The following is a 24,219-nucleotide window of genomic DNA, read 5'->3' as shown; positions in this document are numbered from 1 at the left end:
TAAATACACAATTCCTCCACCCTTAACATTTGCACACTAGGCTGCCTCCCACACCTCTTTGTCCCCATATGGAATTTCCAATGACCCTTATCTGGCTGTTTAGCAATGCGACTGGGAGGGAAACAAAAAAAAAGGTGACGGAAGATGTTTCCTGTTGTTTTTTGGGAACAAACCTGTCCGTCAAACAAAAAAAATATTTTCTATTCTTCTCAATCAATCCAAATTTAATGGCATATACTCTTTTAATGTTGTTTTTAGGGTGAAATTGAGCTATTTTCAGCTTCTATTTCTGCAGCCTGAAGACACTTGTTCCAGTTTGCAGGAATAATTTCAATTTGATACACTTTTTTTCCCCTTCTAGCAAGTTAAAAGTCAGGTTGGAGTCATTATAAATAAAGAAATAAGAAAAATAAGGTTGCAGCAAACAGGGTTTTAGAGACTAATTTCAATTACAGTTAAATGGAGAGCTTTTTCCTATTATGATTGTTAATTTGTGGTCTTAAATGAGTTTTTTTATGTTTATTTTTAATTTTAATGGTGCTACTTATAAAATATTTTGTACATTTTGGGGCAAGAATTGGGATATTTGTCTGTTTTTACACAGAATGAAGAGTGTAAAAGATAAGAATAGTAACTTTATTGCCAAAAACATGTCTTTTTCCGCCTTTCTTTTAATTTTATTTTGTTTTATTTGCATTACAATCCCATTTTTTTTAGGAATAATCAAACATTTCATTCTTATGGCAGTTTGAATGCATAAGGTAAGAAAATTCAAACCTATCTGTTGTGTTCTATTTCCATTTATTTTAGATATTCTAAGAATGTTTCTTCATTAGAGCAGTGACATCAAGATGAGAAGACATTATTATTAAATGTTATAATCAGAATTTTCTTGGGAAAATAGTACAATCGGAGGAAAAACAAACTGGTGATTTTATGTGTTGATCATTTGAGGCAGAAATAAGTAGAGTTAAGTCAGGATAAATATAGAAAGAATATCTCTCCCTTGTACAAATAGTTCTCATTTAAGCATGTCCTCCCCACTTTGGAATATTGTCGGGCAGAGAAATTGTCTCTGTCAGCAACTGGCAGGCAGTTTTTGTTTTGCTTTTCAGCTCTGCAAAAGTGCTTTGCTAGTGAGTCCACATCCAGATCCACATCCAGATCCAACGGTTTCCAGGAAGCAGAAAATTCCCACAAGAAAAGAAGCTGTTGGAGAAGCTTGATGACAAGTGTGTGCTAACACTGGCAGGTACACAAGAGATGGACACACTTTTTCCTTGACCACACACATACAAATACACACTTTGAGCAACAACGTGTCATTTACGACAACATATTTTAGATACACGTGTAAGACCTCAAATGACGCAATCAACAACCCCAACCCTTAAAAATAATGGTTTTTAGAAAAGTACTTTTTAAAGGCGTGCATCCAAAAAAAAGTGTGTTATGGCCACCCAGCATGTGCAAACACATATTAATCTTTTCTTGCAGCAATCTGACATCTCGCCATGTTGAATTTTCTAGCTCACTGTTACATAATGGAGCTTATTTGCATATTATCACGACTTTGTGAGTTTTTCTGGTCGATGTTTTCACTGCATGCAAACGTGAAATTATGATTTTTTTGGAGCTGTTGTGTTAATGCAACTGAAGGAATTGGATAGTGAAGTTTCAATTGGATTATTTAATGAAATGGCAGCACATATTAATGAAAATATTTATGTTGACAAATATTCAAACGATGACGCACTATATTATACTACATTATATTCATGAGTTTAATATCGAAGTACTGTTGAAAACAGTAGATATTTAGATTTTAAATTTTGAGAGCTGGTTTCAACAGTACTTAGATATTAAACAGTGCTTAGATATTAAACAGTGCTTAGATATTAAACAGTACTTGGATATTAAACAGTACTTGGATATTAAACAGTACTTGGATATTAAACAGTACTTGGATATTAAACATTACTTAGATATTTAACAGCACTTAGATATTAAACAGTACTTGGATATTAAACAGTACTTAGATATTAAACTCTCTCATGAATATAATTTTGAGAGCTGGTTTCAACACCAAACTGGAAGATTCCTTTTAATTAACATAAAAATGTACTTAATTTAAAACCAAAAAATAATTTTGAGATCTTCCTCATCACCTTCAAAGCTCCTCATGACCCAACCCTGACCTTTCCTTTTTGAAACTCCTCCCACTTGGCTCCAACATCGTCCCTCTACATTTCCAGTTCCCCTTTGCAAAACATGTGTTATTCTAATTATTTTTAATATCACAATCTGGATCTTTGTAGAGTCCAAATTCACGTCGGAATGCCACGCATGCAAAAGTACACCTGGTCTTCATTTCTTCCCCTTTTTTTTGTTCGCAACATTCGAACATGAAGTATTTGGATAGCATCCGTACACAGCATGTGTTTACAGTCGAAGTAAAATGCCTCTTACAGAAGAAGTCCAATCTGTCGTTGGGCATTTGTGTCCATGGAAACAAACACACACACACTAGGCGCCGTGGGCTGTGGGCTCCTCGTGCTTCCGTCGCCCCGGATTTGACACCGGAGGTTCAGGGACTTAGCCCCTCGGCTAAATCTGGAAGCAACATAGAGATCGCGCCAGTTCAGTTGACACCAACGAAGTTGAATTATGGTCCACGTAACAAGCCTCACTTGAACCCGATCTACAGATCGTCCGTTTTACAAGCAAATTTAAATGTTTTGACTAAATGTCGTTTTTCCAATATGTTTTTTTGGGTTTTTTTTAAATGACCCTTCCGAAATGAACAATTCCCTCGTGTTAAGTGGTCTTGGAATGTTTAAAATGTTTTAGTTTGGCGATTGAAAACGGAAGACGGGGTGTTTGTGGAGCCAAGTTGTCGGACGTCTGATGGCGAGACGAGACGTGCTATCACTCAAGGAAATGTCTGGCCGGGTTTGCTAATGATGGAGAGGGTCTGTGAGCACTTAGATGCTTTCCTGTAATTGTCAGTGGAAATGGGCCTCTAGATTTTTAACATGATGTTGACATGATGAGGTTCTCCACCCAATTGTATACCATTCTGACATCCAGACCAAATTTGAAGGAAAATGCATGATCCGACACAAATAGTTTGGTTAAACACTCGTAATTCAAAGTTGGCTCTTATTGGGCAAGACCAGATGTGGGCAAACTGCGGCCCGCGGGCTACATCCAGCCCACTAGGCCTTTTAATTCAGCCTGCCGACGTTGTCCAAATTGTTTTTTTTTATATATATTTTATTTTTTTATCCAAGATGGCGCCGTCACGCAGAAGCCAGTGGCAGTAGCTCAGTCCACTCTTATGTTTTTGGTGTTTTACAGCCCCTCTATCTTTTTTTAAATGACATTTTGATATTTCTTAATACATTCCTTTACTTACTTTACTTTGTACTTTTTACTTGAATGATGAGTGATGAGTATGTTAATACTTTAGTCCTTTTTTCTATTTATTTTTCATATGTACTGTTAACGGATGCACTTTTTTATATGTATCTTATCTTATGCTGACCCGGCCCATCTGTCAAATTTTTAAAGCCAATATGGCCCCCGGGCCCAAAAGTTTGCCCACCCTTGGGCAAGATACTTCACCCTTGTGAAGGTCTGGTAGTACTTTTTAGTGAATGAATTTGCGTAAGAATGTGAACAGTATTTGGTAACGTTCTAGAAGCAAAATGGCTTGCTATGTCCAAAAAAAACCCTCAGAATTGGAGAGCTTTGTGCAAAGTTCAGGATGTACAGTAGCCGTTAAAAATAGAAGTGTGCACCCATGCACACTTCTTTTGTCCTGTGAGTTTCCAACACGGTGGAATAGATGATTCATCAAAACATTGAGTCACGTGACCTCTGAGCCCACTTCAAGTGACTGTCAACTGGCAGAATAAAACATTTGCTCTCACACAATGTTAGATGGATTATTATATAAAACACAGGCATTGTAACCACCTACATAAGGAAAGTTGAGCATACGTAAGCACCTCCAGGGTAGCCTAATTTTCAGTTTAAATGACATCATTTGTTTTACTTAGGGTAGGTAAGTTGACACAAAACCCAATTAAGTCTTCTTTGGCCTGAATCACATTTCAGCACGGAATTTTAACAGCAACTATTTGCCTTCAGTTTGTGAAAAAATTCAAGCCTATTATTCTCGTTCGTGTCACTAGTTTTTTTTCGTGTTACTCTTTGGAAAAAATATGAATAACTTGGTTTCCTAACCTGTTATATTCTTGGCTTAATCAACAACAATAGCTTTATTCTTGCATAGTCTTGCATATAATTGCTCGAAGCTGTTTATTGCAATAACTTTCCTGATATTACAGTAGTTTTTCATCAAAAAATGTTTGATATATTGTAGTGTTTAAAGTAAAGCGTCCACTTGTTTGTCTTACATTAACCAAATGACTGGACGTCACAAAGATTTTCTTCATCATCCATTCAATTCCACTCAAACTAGAACTCGTCAGGAACTGAACCCTCGACCTTAAAACCATGAGGCGGAAATGCTAACCACTATACCACAGTACAATCATAAATGTACATAAATAATACAGAGCATCCATACTCTTTCATAACTGGCAATGTATGAACATATACCATGTTTGAAACATTTTCTTTTCTATTTAGAGGCTGAAAAAAGATCATTTGTAGAAATTTAAGTTAAATAATTGTTTTAAAAAGTGTTTATCGATTAGCAATTTAGATAGAAAATATCGTTTTAAAAACCCAAGCACACAGTTATTCTTTGGCTCATTTTTATTCCCACCATAGCCCCCTTTAAGGCCAATCCCTTTTAAGTTTTCATGGCTGGCACCATAAAATATAGATCAATGGTCCTCATAAATTTGGAGACGCTCATCGTAAAGGACACACAGAGCCAGCGCGCTTTGTGTCTCGTCCATTATGAATGACCTGTTAGCAGTCAAGCACAAAGAACAATCCAATAACAATTGTGGAAGTTCTTCCTGTCCCTCGTTTGTCCTTTCCTTAGAAAGAGAGAGAGAGAGGGTGAGGGTGTGTTTGCTTTGTAAATAAAAAAAACGGGGGGGACTGTTGTCCATGTGAGAATGCAGGAAACTGGGGGTTGAAAAAGTGAAACAAAGGTCCTTTTCTTGTGTTTTTCAGGGTGATGGCAGGCAGTCAAGACGATGGACTGTGAGGAAAAAGTCGATAAAATGACATCCATCGCGTCGGAACTCATCAAAAAGGATGGAGACGATCCAGGAAGGAAGCCGCCATGCCAATCGGGTACAAACCAGTCTCAACAATCTGATTATCAAATCAAATTATCTCCAGATTTTAATTTATGTTCAAGATTGGCAATACTTCAATGTCTATGTTGTGAAATAAGGGGATCATTTAGCCAGTAGAAAAATATGTATGACTAGATTTGCAGTTATATTAGTGAAATTGCGTGGCTGGACGATTGGTCGCCGGTCTTTTGGTCGCCGGTCTTTTGGTCGCCAGTCAAATGGTGTCAGAGTTTACTGATGAAAACCCCTCAAAAATATATTCATGAGAGTTAAATATCTAAGTACTGTTTAATATCCGAGTACTGTTGAAACCAGCTCTCAAAATTATATTCATGAGTTTAATATCTAAATATTTAATATCAAAAAATCAATAAGAGCACTCATTTAACACACCTGCTTCTGCCATTGACTGTCACTAAGTACTAGATTCAAACGTCCGGCGACCAAAGGTTTGGGCGACCAAACGTCCGGGCGACCAAACGTCCGAGTAGCGTGAAAATGTAAGTTAATTATTTGGCTTCTGACAAACTTTCAAATATAGCCTATTTTAACTTCTGCTCGAAATTTAGGGAAACTTTGAGTAACTGGTCGAAGATGAGTCAAGTTTTCATAAAACACTTCAAGATATGACTTATTACATTTAATGATGATCTTTCATTGATGTCCCTGCTTCAAAAGAAGAAAAACATCCCCTCTTTGCTCTGTGTGGGATCCATGTCAACAAATATATCGTCTCCCAGGTGTTTATATTTAAAACATTGCCATTTTGGATCGGACGCTCTTTGTTTTGTGTTCTTTTCCTGTTTGTCACACACACTCGGAAACACACACAAGTACAAGCGCACACACATACTCTGTGTACAATATGCACTGATGCAGCCATTCAATCTCATAACAAATGATACTTTTAACCAGATCATTTTCTCCCCGATTTGAGCAACAAAATCGTATTAATCTCAGATAGGCGGCCATTTTTACCGTATTGGTTAAGAAAAAAGAAGAGCATGGAGACGGCCAATGACCTCTTCTCATATGTTTGTTGACCTTTTGTCGCATGTCTTCCTGTGAGTCGTTCAGGTTGGGGAGGCCGGAGGAAAAGTGTACATGCTGCAAAATATGAAGAACAAAAGGCCAGTGCACCGGATCCAGGAAAGCGTTGGATTTGTTTACGAGAGACCAAGTGTATTAATATCGGGCCGCAACACCGTGACCAGCATTTGAAGCTATTTTTTGCTCCTGAATGAAACAATACTTGGAAATACGAGAAGGCTGAAATATGGCTTCTGTCAATTCTTCAAACTACTGTATTTTCACGACTATAAGGCGCACCGCATTATAAGGCGCACCCCCAATGAATGTCATTTTTTCATATATAAGGCGCACTGTATTATAAGGCGCACTGTCTATTTTGGAGAAAATTTAAGACTTAAGTGTGCCTTGTAGTCGTTAAAATACGGTAATTGCTATTGACTTCCAGGTATGAAGCACTCACTACTTTACAGTCACCTCTAGAGCCAGCCATTGTTGATGTTTTGGATTTTTTTTGTATAAAATCTTGCAGTGGGGGAGGAGCTATATGATGGAAGATGTTGTAAACTAAGATGGCATCTGCATAGTTAACAGTATTGTTTCAGTTCAGGCGTTTGTGTTTTTTTTTAATATCCGACAGAGGTGGTTTTTCGTTTTTGATTTTCTGTTTTTTCCCATATATGAGGCGCACTGGATTATAAGGCGCACTGTCTATTTTGGAGAAAATTTAAGACTTTTAAGTGCGCCTTATAGTCGTGAAAATACGGTAATTGCAATTTTGCATTAACTCTAATTGACCTAAAACTAGCAATGCTGTGAACTTAACTTACAACCAATATTCCCTCTAATTTTTTAATTTACTGCGCGCCATATGATCGCTACTGCGCAAAGAAGACGATAGTAGTGCGCAACTTAGAGGGAACATTGCTTACAACATTAAAAATGTTGACGCTTCTACGAATGACGTCTGTTGGGAAGTCTCTGATCGAGAAAAAAAAGTACTAAAGTGCAGATTTTATTTCTATCACCTCGATTCCTGCAACGTTCGATTCCCTGGGGAACTAAATTGGACATTGCCAGTTGTTTTTATTATTTTTTTATACAAGCCTATTCCTCTCTCCTGTCTGTTTTCATCATCAACACCTGGTGCACAAATGCGAGTCCTTACGTAAGACGATTTGTTGGCCGACGAGGCGCGCTCGTAAAGCATGTCGGTCGGTCCAAGCCTCTTGACCCGCCCCGCTCGGCCTTTTCCGTCCAACAAATCATCCCGCGTTATACCAAGCGCCTTCCCGAAAATAGATAAGCAAGCTTTATGGCCATTGTCCCACTCCCCATGGAAATGAGGTCAACTAAATATGTCTTATCAATATCTACTGTATTTTCACGACTATAAGGCGCACTTAAGTCTTACATTTTCTCCAAAATAGACAGTGCGCCTTGTAATACAGTGCGCCTTATATATGGAAAAAATGTCATTCATTGAGGGTGCGCCTTATAATGTGGTGCGCCTTATAGTCGTGAAAATACGGTAATACCTTGCAAATTAATCTTTTAAGAAGTCAAATTTGTATTAAGTTGCATTGTATTCCAGGCTATATTTCTACAACTAAAAATAAATTGGCTATATCAATAGGAAATTGCTTTTGACTTTTACAAGGCCATTACAGAAGTGTTTAGTTAAGTTATTTTAAGACAAACTCATGATATAAAACCTGTTAAAGCATATTTATTGATATTGCATGGCATTGGTTTTGGGTGAAAAGTGCACTAGACTCTATTTTTATTTTATTTAAGAACAAAATCCATTCAAATAGAAATAAAAAAGTAGTGGATTGAAGTCTGAAAGTTATAGATATTGCATTTCAAGGACTAAAGCAAATACTGCAGTACTCTTCCACCAGACAATTCAAATCATGTGTTCCTTTTGTCATGGCATTTTCTATTTTTTTCCCATTCATTTCCAGAAAACACTTCCTGAAAGCCTCCAAGTGCAACCAACGGACTTCCTCGCTGGCCAAGACGTGATCTGCAATTCCATTCCAAAGCGCTAAAGATAGCCCGGTCTTCCTAACCTCTCTGCAACCCCGAGTAAGATCATTTGCCTGAATTAAGATGACATTTGAACATTTGCCGCAGTCTCACATCCCATTTTCAACTACACACGCATCTCAGCATCCCAATTAGGAGTTTAGTCTTGCATTCATTGAGGCCTTATGGCCTTTTTTGACTATGATCAATTTAAAAAAAGAAACCAACTATTCAAGATTCACCCTCGAGCAGTTATGTTAGCTCATATGTGTCAAAGTGGCAGCCCGGGGGCCAAATATGGCCCACCGCATCATTTTGTGTGGCCCGGGAAAGTAAATCATGAGTGCCGATTTACTGTTTTAGGATCAAATTAAAATGAAGAGTATAGATGTATATTACATTTCCTGATTTTAACCCTTTTAAATCAATAATTGTCATTTTTTAATCCATTTTTCTGTTTTTAGGTCAAAAATCATTTTGTAAAATCTAAAAATATAGAAAAAAAGCTCAAATACACATTGTTTTAGATCTAAAAAAAATGAATATTCAGGGATTCTAATCCAGCTCTTTTAATCCATTTATAAAAAAAAAATTCTAAATATTATATCCAAAATGGTCTGGCCCACATGAAATCAAGTTGACGTTAAAGCGGCCCACCAACCAACCCCAGTCTGACTACCTTATGTTATCCCAAACCATTTTGTATTTAAACACACCTTAACCCTAACAATTTTGTATTTAAACACCCTAACCCGAAACCATTTTGTATTTAAACACACCCTTACCCTTATCCTAACCATTTTGTATTTAAACACACCCTAACCAGTTACCCTAACCCCCTTATCTAGTGGCCCAGCATAAACGGGGCAACTCCAACAAACTAATCCACCACGGAAAGTGCTTCCTTTTATTTGCACAGCTGAGCCCCCCCCAGCCGGTCACCTTGTCTGGATGTCAACGGGCGACGCTTTCGGATCGCCCGGGACAGATGCGAGACCAGAATGCGGTCAAATAAACACGCGGGTTCAAACACAATAGCCTGACGTGAAAAACAACTCCACATCCAGATACGATCTGCCTCACCTAAACAAATAGCACAAAAAGTAGACTATCTGCCCTGGCCCACACACAAAAAAAGCCCAAAAACATTCCCTCACATTTCATGTGCAATACATTAAACTAGAAAGAGTGAGAAACAGCTGCTATGCATTTGTCGCCCGTGCAGAGAAAGCATGGAAAGACATTCCAGGCCCACTTTATGAGCTACATTTGTTCCTCCGTTGGTAGGAAGATGCTTTGCAATTAAACAAGGATTAGTGATTTTTTGATCAATTTGGTTGAGGGGAAATTGTCACCATTTTTGGTCCACCCTCGAGCCAAAAGAACTCCTCAAATTAGGAATGACGGTGCTGCAAAATATAAAAAGAATGATCTGGTCACTTAGAACCAGTTCGATATGATCACATCTGGTCCAGGCAGGAGTGATTTGGCATTCTGGTATGTTATGCTTACTCAATACAATGCAAGTCAAGAACCAGACTTTTGGGAGTCAACATTAAAACTAAGAATGACACTGTGAAGTTTGGAATACTCTGTCAATAGGAAAACACATGCAGACAAGGGTTGATTACAAAGTATAAGAAGCTGTTTACAAGAGGAAGGGAAGCCAGGAGGGACACAAGAGGCAAAAAACAACCAAAATCCCAATTAAACGTAAGAGTAACAGACTTCCATAGCAACAGGCATTATTGGATACATTTATTTCACTATGGAACATAGAGAATGTCTATTTTAGTGGTAGTGAACATGCGGCTCTCGAGCTACAAGCGGCTCTCGCCCAAAATAATTAAAAAACATAAATTATATTTTTTAAAATAATTTGGGAGTTTGGATACATTTTTTTTGCTGATTCGGATATAAAAGTGGGTGTTTGACGCTCACAACTTAGAAATAAAAATAAAAGATGTTTAGCACTAGAACAAAAGCTTAGGAACATGTTTTTTATTTATTTTTTTTATAACCAGAGCAAAGCCTTCCAAATGTGATCTTGAGCCAAAAGCTGTGTTGTACAACATGAGCCGTCTGACTCTTTGACCTAGATATCGTCTTCAATGATGTTGGTCTGGATTTATAAGACTGGATTTGGGACTAAGAAAGCCTATTTTATGACCAAGATTTTATGTTCAGACCTTAAAATAATAGTCAAAAAATTACAGTTGTTTGGCACCGATTTAGAACATTAAGAAGGTTCCTTTTGGGTGGCATGAGGTACAACATTTTTTTCTCTCGGCGCCAGGCCTCCTCACGTTATTGGACGAGAATGTATGGGGCTCGCACGTTGTTATAACGAGGGACATAAACAAAATATTGGAAATGAGATGCCACTTGAGGCTATCTAGAGCAACCCCATGTTTAACCACAAGCTATTTCTGAACGTGTTCAGGTCAAGCCAGTCTATATTTAACAATAAATGTCTGTATACTACAGTTTGTGTGTGGTTGTTCTTTTAGAAATACACTAGGGTGTCCTTGAGTTGGCATTTTTTTTTACTTGGTAGTAGTAAAGTTCTTTCTATTCTTGTTTAGTATTAAAATAATCTTCATATATTGTAGTAGTTAGTAAGTATTCCTTTAAGTGTTTAGATATGGTCTGTCATTTGTAGAAATCGTGTATTTATATTAATTCATTCAATTTTGTGGACTGCTTTATCCTCACTAGGGTTGCCGGGGGGTGCCGGAGCACATTCCAGCTGACATTGGATATCGCCTTAAAAAATGGTTATTCCAAATATTAAAGACAACTTGTGAAGATGCGTGCAGGGAATCAAACCCAGAACCCGTTAACTGTGAGGAAGGTAAGAAAACCTCTCCCATACTTACATGTTTATATGAAATACTGCAGTTTTTTTGTCTTTCATACAGTACAAAATACTCAAAACAAAAGCTGGTGCGTTTCTGACCTCTAGTGGAAGTACTCTGTCAACAAGCACAGTTTTTTTTAAAGATTATAGGCTAAATTTAGAGAAAAAAATATGTCAATAAAACCAAGTATTACACATAGTGCAGAGGTTTAATTTTCTTATATTTAAATATGTCAATATTAACAACAAACTTGATAAAATAAATCATTTGCATTAAGACAGTTGCACTTAAGGTGAGTTAACTTGCATGCAACAAGAAGTTGATATGTTGACGTTAGAGTTTTGCACAAAATATGGCGCATGTACTCACATAGGATGCACGCAAAAGTCTAAAATTTTCTCCAAAGTGGACGTCTTTCTGACACACTATACTTATCAAGTCAAAAGGCGAATAGGGAAATGCGGGTGTGTTTATCATGCTTAAAACATGACAATACTATTATCAGTCAGCAATGACGTATTTGTCTGATTAAATTGGTGCCGAACAAGAAAAACGTACTTTAAAAAAATCCTCTGTTAAAGTTGTTATACGGCGGAAAAAAATTGAAATAACCCAAAAATGTATAAAATACAAGACAAAACCTATATGTTGACAACCTGGCCGGACGTTTGGTCGCTGGACGTATAGGTCGCCGGTCAAATGTACTTAGATATTAAACAGTACTTGGATATTAAACAGTACTTGGATGTTAAACAGTACTTGGATGTTAAACAGTACTTGGATGTTAAACAGTACTGAGATATTAAACAGTACTTAGATGTTAAACAGTACTTAGATACTAAACAGTACATAGATATTAAACTCTCTCTCATGAATATAATTTTGAGAGCTGGCTTCAACAGTAAACTCTCTGTCACCATTTGACCGGCGACCAAAAGACCGGCGACCAAACGTCCCGACACGGTTGACAGTAATGAATTAACCAAACGACTACTGAGAAATATGTTTACCGCTTGACGTTCTTTTAACAAAAGTAGCATTCCGCTCTAGAGTCCTCCTACCTGGGACCTGGTTTACCTCAACCATATCCACCCCTGAATCCAAACTAGTCTCTTGGCTTTCCGCCGGCCTCCTTCTACGCTGCTGCTCCGCCACGGTGTAACGAATCTCTGCTGCAGGTTTCCCTTCCAAACTGACGAACCAGGCCCGGGGTGCTTGCGACAGGGGAACTTTGGAGAGCTCGCTGGCGGCGTCCATTGAATGTCTGCTCACCCTCATTTTACTTAATGTTTCAGGAACCGAGGCGGATTCTAGAAGGCCGCATTGGCCTCGGTTTGGCAGTTCCAATTTCCCTGTTTGGTTCTTGGGTTCTCCTTGGCTCGAAGAACCTTGTTCGCTTGGATTTTCTGCGAATAAAGTTGTTAATTTACTCCGTTGAGGCTCCTCGGATTGGTCCTCTGATTGGAAAAACGCAGATGCGTGCATAATGGCGACAGGTTGATTGTAAAATATTAGCGATTCCGCCAAAGATGCTGGTAGTTTTAACAGTTCTGTCGTATCGGCGGAAGGGTTTATGTCGCCGGATTCGCCGATGTTGGGCAACGCGTTGGAGTTGGCGATGATATTGCCGTTGTATATGGCCACGTTGACATTGTGTTGTTCGTCCTTTTTTTGGGAGAATTGATTCGGGGCTTGACGGGGTGGAGAAGAGGGTTTGATGTCCTCGTTGCTGCCTGTCATGGTGAATTGGTCTTTTTTCGTTAGTGGGAGTAATTGTTTGGGTTGGGTTTGTCTTCTGGAGGATCTAGAGGAGGAAGAAAAGTACTTAGAGAGGAAGAGATTTGAAATGTTCACAATAAATTGATATTTTTTTGTTTTGGTCTAAAGGGGATATTGGAAGATTAGGTAAAAATTGAGAAATGTTTGTTTTTTTGACTAGGAATAATTTAGGCTTCTACAAAAATGAAGGAGTGGGCTGTTATTTGAATCAAAGAAAAGAGAATAGTGGGAAAATTGGGGGACTTTTGTGATAGTTTTAATGGTTAAACATGGTAATGAACATATTATATCCTGTAAATTATGGAGTGTTTTGGTCAAAGTCCATACACAATTGTTTCTTTTTTCAAATCTACAGGGTACAGGGTTGCCTATTAGGGTAAAATTACATAAAAATGTCTTAAAATATGTTTCAAACTATTTTTATTAACTTTGGTAACCTGAATAATTGCTGATGTGGTGTGGTCACTATAGTTTAAATGTTAAGACATACAGGATGAGATTCAGTTCTATAAAAAAGCTTTCTTACCTGCGACAAGAAAATACTCCCACGAGAAGGCAGACAAAAATACAAAACAGTCCTCCAAGCGCAAACATGGGGAAGGATGGATATTGTTCAAAAAAGTCGCTGAGGATGTCACGACCAAAGACGTCTGCCAAACAAAGAATAAAGATGGCGACATGTGACATATACAAATTCATTTATCTCACCTCCAGGTGTCGGCATAGGAGCAGCGAGCCAGTAACCCAGGCGACGAGCAGTGAATGTCCAAATCAGTTTTCCGTCTTCTGACATGACGGTGCCTAATCCTTGTCTCATCCAGCCACCTAAACCACAACAACTATCAAAAGTCAAAGAGCTGAAGTGTTGCGTTTTGGTAAAAACTGCCTTTTTTTGACTACTTTGTAGCTAAGTTAGTCCAAAAATTAAACTAAGGATGAATTCCTAAGCAGTGCAATCACTTGCTATGAGATTTAATGTCTAAGACGATGTGAATTCCATCAAATTGTTATGTCAACTCACCAGTGGTTTGGTTATATAACCACGCTGAGACTGCATTTGAAGGCCGGAGTCCGCAGTTGTCAGGAAGTGCTAAGCTGATCTTCACCGGTCCACTGACATTCAGTTCGACGTCTTCGGAGAATAGTCGCACGCTAATGGCGGCCACTGGATTCAACTCAATGCTAATAAATCCTTGGCAAGCAAAAAAAACACAAAGACAATGTATTTTTAACACAATCAATAGATGGCCTCAGGTAGGAAATGATCCTGATGGTAAGAAAATGATTGCTTAAAGACATACTTGTCAATTTGTTTCCATATTTTATACATTTTTTGATCATTTCAAATTCTATGACATATTTTTTAAGTACATTCTTTGTAAAATCCATTTGTTTTACCCATTTTGGCTCCAATCTGGATGATCTTTGTCACTTGTAGCAGATAAAAATCTCATTATCGACTACTAATATTCATTTTCTTAAGCATTATATCCACATGCGCATTATTCTTTCATGCACCCGCCTTTTCACTGTGTAAATATAGCGTGTCAGCAAGCAATGTACCCAAACAGTTTAGCTGTCAGAGTCTATAATCTAAAAATTTTTACACAGACTTGTTGCACTGCTCACGATTCCCAACGTCTTCAGAAAATCTTTCTCTTCTAGAGGTGCCTTGGGGATGGTCAAGTAGGCTTTAAAAGAGGTGATGTCACTTCCCTTAGTCAGGTTTAAAAGACTCTTTGGGAATTGGACAATGGCCTTTGTCGAAGCCACTGCGGAGAAATAAAAAAAACACAAAAAACATGAAAAAAACTACAGATATTTCTGACGATGCTAGCAATACTGCAGTACCAGATGTTTTGCCGGTGATCAGGAAGGTATCTTCAAAAAGCCAGATGTTTCCTTGAGTCAAACCACGTAGCGAAATGGTCACTGAAGAAAATACTGAGACCCAAAAGTGTTGTTTCTGATTAATAAAACATCATCCATCTTGGTTATTATATAAGAAAGATCTTACTTGGTTTCTTGGTGGTTCTATATGGAAGAACCGTGCAAACGTAGCCATCCCGACACACCGCTACTGTAACAGGTGACCCATTTTGAAAGGGTACTTGTAGTAAAACAGCACCATCTTCCCCAGTGAGGACCGTTTTTGTTCTGGTGTAGTTGACGTAAAGGTCCACTGTTGCGTTGTTCAAGTACTGGCGAGTCAAGATATCGGTCACCTGGACCTTCAGTTCAAAGGTCAAACCTAGGTGGAAACATAATGCTCAGATAAGGGAAGACAGACATGTTTTATGACTGTTTACTGGAAGATATAATTGACCTCTACCCCAGAATGCAGACCTGGAAGGACGCTTAAGAAATTACTGATGTAGCGTGATGGCTATCCAACAACCTTCGTGATTACTCGCATTTTGTCGTAAATTGTGACGCTATTTTCGCTTGATTATAGAATTATTTTGCCAAATTGACGCTTAAATTGTTTAACTTCCAATGGAGTTGTTTTTAAGTTCTGACCTTAATTGTTATTATTGACTATCTGATATGCGATGATTCTTACAGGTGTTTTTTGTTAATAATTATATTAAATTATAATTATTGATGAACCTAATAGACAGTCAAAAAGCTTCAGATACACCACAATTTAACTCCCTTTATAAGAGTAGTGGGCGCCACTCAATAGAAAATGGAGGTGTCTCATGCCAGATTACAATAATCTCCCCCATTTGGCCAACTGGACCATGTAGAAAAGAGGTTTATGATGCAGATTGAAGTAGAAAACAACCATGCATGACAAATAGATTCCCCCTCATGTACATGTTAAACTCCAATTCATATTAACCCATTTACAAACAAATAAATACCAAATATCTGCAATAAATAATAGCACAATCCTATTGAAACTAGTAATATAATTCACAAAGCCATTTAAAAGAAAGCAATGGTGATGAGTTGCACCAGACAGACCTGACAGATGGCTGAACAGCGACTTATCTCTTGGAAAATATATAAATAACACAGATACAATCCTCACCCACGCTTGTATATACAAACATGGGTAGTCTTGTTTATGTAAGTGAGTTTGTGTGTGTGTGTTGAAAGTAGGTCATACATTCCATAGAAAAAAATAATAACTCATACCAAGGCCAAACACTCGTGTAGGTGTAACCACAAAATATTGTTTAAAAGGAAAAATATGATCCTATTTTTGAGACATTTATGGTCAAAAACGTCTTTTTTGGAAGATTCTAAAGCAAATTTGTGATGTCATCCACCAAAATGAAAAAAAAAATAATAATAATGATGAGGCATGTTTTCTTTCAAAAATGTTAAAGGCATGCAACCCATATTCGGCTAATCAAAGTTCTCACCCTAATTTTGATTAATGACACCCGCATTTTGCTTATAAGTAGCTTATGAATATCTGTATAATGCTAAAAAAAATATCAAATTTTCCTAATTGGTGAGTGTATTAAATCAACTTCAGGTAGCAAACTTTAAAGTGAATGTTTCTGGAGTGAGAATCTAGTCCATTGGTGGAAAAACTACGGCCCGCGGGCCACATGTGGTCCACTGGGCTTTTTAATCCGGCCCGCTTTACCTCGTACTTTATACTTTTTACTTTAATGATGAGTGATGAGTATTATAATACTTTAGACTTTTTTCTGTTTATTTTTCATATGTACTGTTAACGGATGCACTTTTTTATATGTTATCCTATTTTGTGCTGACCATTTTTAAAGTCAATGTGGCCCCCGGGCCTAAAAGTTTACCCACCCCTGGTCTAGTCATAACCATTTAGAAGAGAGTACCCTCAAATTGTGTGGATGTATATTTCCAGGACTTGTAGAAGTCTGAACTTTTTATCCAAGTCTCTTAATGATTCACGTTGGGAACGGGCGAGAAACCAAAAAAGCGTAGTGACTGCCAGCAAGAATCAATGCAAGCACTTGGGTTTCCTTCCATGCTATTTGGTCCACTTCCCAGGGCAAAGTCGTTGGACAATGCAGTGTGGGACAGCTGGGATCATGTGATGAAGATGGCCCTCCCACCAAGCAGCATGAATTAGTCATGACACTCTTGATAATGTGACTCTCCCCCCTGCTCATGAGAATCGTGTCTATTTACTTACTGTTTCTCTATCAGGAAAAAAGAAGCACATAGATATAAGAAACTACAAGTTAGGCAGTATATATGTATTTTTTTGGGGGGGGAGAAAGGCAGATGACACCCAAGACTTGTTGCCAGGTCACAATTGTATCAGTACAAATAGGATTCAAACCCAAATCCCCCTAACCTCCACAGCATCAAGTGGCTATACATATATATGTATATTTAAAAAAAAATAATAATCACTTAATGTGTAAGAAATATTTGGTTAAGAATAATTTTTCCATGATATTGAACTAAAATACTAAATACATTGAATCATAATTCATTCAATCAATTTTAAGTAGTATTTTTTGCAATATTCAAGGTAAACTTTTAAATGAATGATGTTTATAAAATATATTTAAATTCATGAAAGTGTTTGCCTTTTAAAAATAAATAAAAATATATGATTAAAAAAACTATTTAAAGTATTTTAATGGATAAGTAATAATTAAAAATATAATTCTTTTTTTATAAATACATCATATTTTTCCATGACTAAAAAAAACTTAAATCTACAGTATATTCAATATAAATTTTGTTCTAATTCTAGTGAGATAAAAAGTTCCAAACCTATAAATACATAATTTCTGATTACATAACATACAGTATCATGGAGTCTATTTTTGTAATGGAACCATTTTATGCATCCAAAGGGATATTTCCTATCTTAAAGATATACCACTTGACATAAATGAATACTTATAGACGCAATTATGCAATCAATACATATTTCTATACTCATTATATTCTGTATACACATGATTCCTTAATGTGCATCTTTCCAGTGGTCCATACTAACCGGGCAAGGGTTCGAGAACTTGCAATAGTCGAATAGGAGGAGGCCCCCCATCCGTAGAGAAGTTGCGCCCATCATCGACATGCAGAAGAGGGGGTCTTGTCCCGGTTCCGGTGGGTTCGATCTTTTTGGCCGAAGCGTCGCTGTCGTGCAAAATCAGAGCGGCCAACCAAATGCACATGAACATGATTCGAAAAGAAAAGATGATGGAGTACCGCTTCAAAAAGGACAAAATTGCTCCCAAGCGTCAGCAATAACTTGTTGGAGGGGCATCCATCTTCTCGGCTGTCAGCCTCAGTGGAGCTGGGGGGCTGTCATGTAGGGTAGGGGGGGATTAAACTCCGCCCCACACCCCCACCGAAGCTTGTTTTTATTTCTTTATTATTATATTTCACTCTGATTTGTGCACAAATTGAGCTTTTCATCCATTTATACCATTTTGGTTTTCCTTCATTATTCTGGGAGGTGGTAGTTGTTTATTATAATGATTTGGAATTTTACTTACTATTGTTATGTCAAATTGTAGAACATCATTATTATTATATAAAAGAAATGCTTAGTGGGATAGAACACGAGATTTGAATTCACGCACGTCACAAAACGGCCGCATAACAAAACAAAAACAAAGCGGGTCACGTGTAATATCTGTTTTTGACCGCAAGACGGCGACATAACCCTGGTTTGAAAGCCTCATTGACTTATATGTCTACATACTGTGATTTATTGTAACATTAAAAACGATATATATTAACAAGAACGTTTATTTATAAAAAGAGTAGAGATCTACTATATATTCAATTTTGATTTGATATAAAGGTGCAAAATCCCATAAGACTAGGCTTTCAGTTCAAACTATTATATTAAAGAAAGAAAAAAAGGCGGGGGGCGTTCCCTGAAATGACGTCAAATTGGTGAGCCGGAAGTGAAAGGGACCGGAAAAGACAATGAAAACAAACGAATATTCGTTGACTACCATGCGTTGGTTTGTTTTTAAACGTCTTTTCAGGTTTTTAATCGCATGATCTAAACGGCCTAATTTAGGTCAGATCCAACCAAGACATGTTTGTTACAAGACATGAACAGACGTCCACCAAGAAGTTGATCTTTTTTACGTTGGCTGATTTTTGTGCACTCGACGCATGCCGAAAAGGTAAGAAATGTTCCTGTTTTCTACATTGCAAGCTTCTATAAAGATATAGTTCCATTTGCAGTCATAATATCTCCAAATCGAATTGTGTTTAATGTTTTTTCATCGTTTCAAAGATTGCACAAGGACAAAAACAACAGTATAGTAAGGCTCTTTTAAAATGAAAAAACAACATAGTATAGTAAGACTTTTTAAATTAAAAAAACAACATAGTATAGTAAGGCTTTTTAAAATTAAAAATCAACATAGTATAGTAAGACTTTTTAAATTAAAAAACAACATATTATATTAAGACTTTTTAAATTAAAAAAAACAACATAGTATAGTAAGACTTTTTTAAATTAAAAAAACTACATAGTATAGTAAGGCATATTTTCTCTAAAAATGACCATTTATTATTGTTAATAGGGCTATTTTCTTTAAAAGGCAAAAAAACAATAATAGTCATATTTGACTTTATTTTACACAATGAATGAATCTTGGCTTCTGTATGTACAAGATATTTATTGAATGTAAGTTACAGCATGAAGGAAATGTTCGCCACAAGTTCACGCCTTGCATTTTTTTGTTGACAGACTCGTCCTGGCGCACTGTCGATGACCTCATAACTTTGGTCACGTGACTTTTTTATGTCATTCATGGCGTCCAGTCGGGAAGGGTACGCTGACCAGTCACAGGAGCAATTGCGACGGATCCACGTCACCACCGCCTTCATCATGCCAGGTAGAAAACCATGTCACCACTGTAAAAGATATTAGTGTTGTAGGATAAAAATGTTGTCATCCTCTGTGTCCCCTTCATTGGACAGACCCCTGCTTGGCGGATGTGGACGAGGGCGACTGGCAGGACAACGTCACTGACATCTCTTCATCGTTTGGATGTCGATGGCCAGCAACTATTTGAGTGGGTAGTAAGGCTTTTTTTCCGTTAAAAAAAATGACATGTTATAGTAATGCTTTTTTCTTCTTAAAATACAACAACATATTAAATAAATACTGCTGCTAACTATTGGAATCCTCTTGCCCAGTGAATAAGTCATTTGCCTCCAACCTCTGTGGACCTAAGTTCAAATCTTGGCTTAGTAAGTTTACCTAACTTTTCCCACTAGAAGGTACAATAAAGTACTAAGTATAATCTGGGAGTGAAAAGAGACAAAAAAACAAATACTACTTCTTAATCTCTCAGAGTGGTGGCCCAGTGGCTAAGTCATCAGTCTTCCACCTCTTTGGTCTTGGGTTCAAATCCTAGTGCAGGCAAAAATTTTCCTAAAATTATTCAGGTAAATGAATGAGCTAAAAGTACAAGTACTACTACTTTCTCCCACAGGGTGGTGGCCCAGTGGTTAAGTCATCAGTCTGCCACCCCTGTGGTCATGGGTTCAAATCCCAGTGCAGGCAAAGATTTTCCCAATATTATTCAGTTAAAAGAATAAGTTCTAATGTCTAAGTGTTTAAGTGTTATAAGTATTCAGTTGTGAATGAAGCATTTTGTCGAAAAATGACTAAGTGTTTCAGGTAAATGAAAGAGGTAAAAGTATAAGTACTACCACTTTCTCTCACTGGGTGGTGGCCCAGTGGTTAAGTCATCAGTCTGCCACCCCTGTGGTCCTGGGTTCAATTCCCAGTGCGGGCAAAGATTTTCCCAATATTATTCAGTTAAAAGAATAAGTTCTAATGTCTAAGTATTATAAGTATTCAGTGGTGAATGAAGCATTTTGTCGAAAAAATGACTAAGTGTTTCACCCCATATCCAAGGATAAAACGTTTCAACACCTATGTATAAGTGGGGCACGAGTTGGTGTAGTGGGTTGCACACTCGCCTTTGCACCGAGAGAACGTGAGTTCGCTTCCCGGTGTCGGCGGTTCACTGACCAAGCAAGCGGTCGAGGGTCGGCCGAAGGCCGACCCGAGAACGCCTTTCGCACATACAGGTCCATCAAGTGTCTTCCGAACTGCCGAAGGCAGTTCGGAATATAACCTTTTGCTGAAAAGTATGACTAAGTGTTTAATAAAAATTAAAAAGTTTTTCTTTTTTTTTCTTCTTCTTATTCCTTTTTCCAGACCACTTGGTTCGTTGATCAGCCAAAGGTCGACAGCGGGAATCGAACCCTGGTCTCCCAGACGGGAGTCCAGTGATCTAACCTCTTCGCCAACCAAGCGACTACACTTTCCTAAGTCATCATCTGAGTTTCTTGACAAGAAGTACACAGAAACAACTTAGTGAAAATGTGTCCCGACCCGGGAATTGAACCAAGGTCTCCCAGTTGGGAGTCCAGTGATCTAACCCCTGCGCCACCAAGTGGACTACACTTTTCTCTGTAATCGGTTGAGTGTCTTGACAGGAAATCCACACAAACAACTAAGTGAAAATAATGTGTCCTAACCGGGAATTGAACCCAGGCCTCCCAGACGAGAGGCAAGTGAGTTAACCTCTAGGCCACAATTTGGCTACACATTTTCATTTGTCATCATTTGAAGGTCTTGACTACAAATACACAGAAATGACTAAGGGAAAAATATTTGACTGGGATTCGAAACCCATGTCTCCCACACGGGAGACTGGTGAGTTAACCACTACACCACGGTGCCGTCACTTTATTTAGAAGGAAAAAAGCCTAACTATATTGTGTCATTATTTGATTAAAAAAACCTTACTATACTATGTTGTTTTTTTAATCTAAAAAAGCCTTACTATACTATGTCGTTTTTTTAAAGAAAAAAAGCCTTACTATACTATGCCGTTTTTTTAAAGAAAAAAAGCCTTACTATACTATGTCGTTTTTTTTTTTAAAAAAGCCTTACTATACTATGTCGTTTTTTTTAAAGAAAAAAGCCTTACTATACTATGTCGTTTTTGGAAGAATAAAGCCTTACTATACTATGTCGTTTTTTGAATAAAAATGCCTTACTATACTATGTCGTTTTTTTGAAGAATAAAGTCTTACGATACTATGTCGTTTTTTTTTTTTTAAAAAGCCTTACTATACTATGTCGTTTTTTGAAGAGAAAAAGCCTTACTATACTATGTTGTTTTTTTAAAGAAAAAAAGCCTTACTATACTATGTCGTTTTTTGAAGAGAAAAAAGCCTTACTATACTGTCGTTTTTGGAAGAATAAAGCCTTACTATACTATGTCGTTTTTTGAATAAAAATGCCTTACTATACTATGTCGTTTTTTGAATAAAAATGCCTTACTATACTATGTCGTTTTTTGAAGAGAAAAAAGTCTTACTATACTATGTAGTTTTTGGAAAAATAAAGCCTTACTATACTATGTCGTTTTTTGAAGAGAAAAAGCCTTACTATACTATGTCGTTTTTTTAAAGAAAAAAAGCCTTACTATACTATGTCGTTTTTTGAAGAGAAAAAAGCCTTACTATACTATGTAGTTTTTGGAAAAATAAAGCCTTACTATACTATGTCGTTTTTTGAATAAAAATGCCTTACTATACTATGTCGTTTTTTTGAAGAATAAAGTCTTACTATACTATGTCGTTTTTTTTTAAAAAACGCCTTACTATACTATGTCGTTTTTTGAAGAGAAAAAGCCTTACTATACTATGTCGTTTTTTGAAGAGAAAAAGCCTTACTATACTATGTCGTTTTTTGAAGAGAAAAAGCCTTACTATACTATGTCGTTTTTTTAAAGAAAAAAAAGCCTTACTATACTATGTCGTTTTTTGAAGAGAAAAAAGCCTTACTATACTATGTCGTTTTTGGAACAATAAAGCCTTACTATACTATGTCGTTTTTTGAATAAAAATGCTTTACTATACTATGTCGTTTTTTTTTTTAAAAAAAGCCTTACTATACTATGTTGTTTTTTGAAGAGAAAAAGCCTTACTATACTATGTCGTTTTTTGAAGAGAAAAAAAGCCTTACTATACTATGTCGTTTTTGGAAGAATAAAGCCTTACTATACTATGTCGTTTTTTTTAAGAATAAAGTCTTACTATAGTGTCGTTTTTTTAATTAAAAAAAGCCTTACTATACTATGTCGTTTTTTGAAGAGAAAAAGCCTTACTATACTATGTCGTTTTTGGAAGAATAAAGCCTTACTATACTATGTCGTTTTTTTTAAGAATAAAGTCTTACTATAGTGTCGTTTTTTTAATTAAAAAAAGCCTTACTATACTATGTCGTTTTTTGAAGAGAAAAAGCCTTACTATACTATGTCGTTTTTTAAAGAAAAAAAGCCTTACTATACTATGTCGTTTTTTGAAGAGAAAAAAGCCTTACTATACTATGTCGTTTTTGGAAGAATAAAGCCTTACTATACTCTGTCGTTTTTTGAATAAAAATGCCTTACTATACTATGTCGTTTTTTTGAAGAATAAAGCCTTACTATACTATGTCGTTTTTTGAATAAAAATGCCTTACTATACTATGTTGTTTTTTGAAGAGAAAAAGCCTTACTATATTATGTCGTTTTTTGAATAAAAATGCCTTACTATACTATGTCGTTTTTTTGAAGAATAAAGCCTTACTATACTATGTTGTTTTTTGAATAAAAATGCCTTACTATACTATGTCGTTTTTTTGAAGAATAAAGTCTTACTATACTATGTCGTTTTTTGAATAAAAATGCCTTACTATACTATGTTGTTTTTTGAAGAGAAAAAGCCTTACTATATTATGTCGTTTTTTGAATAAAAATGCCTTACTATACTATGTCGTTTTTTTGAAGAATAAAGTCTTACTATACTATGTCGTTTTTTTAAAAAAAAAAAAGCCTTACTATACTATGTCGTTTTTTAAGAAAAAAAGCCTTACTATACTATGTCGTTTTTTAAGAAAAAAAGCCTTACTATACTATGTCGTTTTTTTAAAGAAAAAAAGCCTTACTATACTATGTCGTTTTTTACTTTAAAAAAAGCCTTACTATACTATGTCGTTTTTTAAGAAAAAAAGCCTTACTATACTATGTTGTTTTTTAATTTAAAAAAAGCCTTACTATACTATGTCGTTATTTAAGGAAAAAAAACCTTACTATACTATGTTGTTTTTTAATTTAAAAAAAAGCCTTACTATACTATGTCATTATATAATTAAAAAAACCTTACTATACTATGTTGTTTTTTTAATTTAAAAAAAGCCTTACTATACTATGTCATTATTTAATTTTAAAAAAACC

General features: G+C 36.5%; 1 protein-coding gene and 2 long non-coding RNA genes across 3 annotated transcripts; 2 read left to right on the top strand and 1 right to left on the bottom strand.

The window, feature by feature from the left end:
- Positions 1-960: 960 nt before the first annotated feature.
- Positions 961-6,663, top strand: LOC144204484 (uncharacterized). Its single transcript, XR_013327900.1, has 3 exons — positions 961-1,252; positions 5,158-5,280; positions 6,363-6,663. It is a non-coding gene; the product is annotated as an uncharacterized LOC144204484 (long non-coding RNA).
- Positions 6,664-11,395: 4,732 nt separating this feature from the next.
- Positions 11,396-18,252, bottom strand: LOC144204631 (protein FAM171B-like). The gene is made up of 8 exons (XM_077728714.1): positions 17,943-18,252; positions 15,003-15,236; positions 14,837-14,929; positions 14,599-14,757; positions 14,007-14,177; positions 13,694-13,810; positions 13,512-13,635; positions 11,396-13,010 (listed from the first exon to the last, which is right to left on the bottom strand). The coding sequence occupies exons 1-8, from the start codon at positions 18,124-18,126 to the stop codon at positions 12,197-12,199; spliced, it is 1,896 nt and encodes a 631-aa protein (XP_077584840.1). The 5' UTR covers positions 18,127-18,252; the 3' UTR covers positions 11,396-12,196.
- A 609-nt stretch (positions 18,253-18,861) lies between these two features.
- LOC144204325 (uncharacterized) lies at positions 18,862-21,715 on the top strand. Its single transcript, XR_013327866.1, has 3 exons — positions 18,862-19,089; positions 19,662-19,989; positions 21,147-21,715. It is a non-coding gene; the product is annotated as an uncharacterized LOC144204325 (long non-coding RNA).
- The last annotated feature ends 2,504 nt before the right edge of the window (positions 21,716-24,219 follow it).

The sequence above is a fragment of the Stigmatopora nigra genome, chromosome 11 (assembly GCF_051989575.1).
Source record: "Stigmatopora nigra isolate UIUO_SnigA chromosome 11, RoL_Snig_1.1, whole genome shotgun sequence".
Taxonomy (NCBI): Eukaryota; Metazoa; Chordata; class Actinopteri; order Syngnathiformes; family Syngnathidae; genus Stigmatopora; species Stigmatopora nigra.
This window is presented reverse-complemented; position numbering and strand designations above follow the sequence as displayed.

What these genes read in the sequence shown, in the direction of transcription:
- LOC144204631 (XM_077728714.1), bottom strand. Translation starts at nt 18,126, where the DNA reads ATGTTCATGTGCATTTGGTTGGCCGCTCTGATTTTGCACGACAGCGAC. An exon ending in GATCACCGGCAAAACATCTG is followed by an intron (nt 14,758 to 14,836) that starts GTACTGCAGTAT and finishes ATTTCTCCGCAG; the next exon opens with TGGCTTCGACAAAGGCCATT. An exon ending in AATCGTGAGCAGTGCAACAA is followed by an intron (nt 14,178 to 14,598) that starts GTCTGTGTAAAA and finishes TTGCTTGCCAAG; the next exon opens with GATTTATTAGCATTGAGTTG.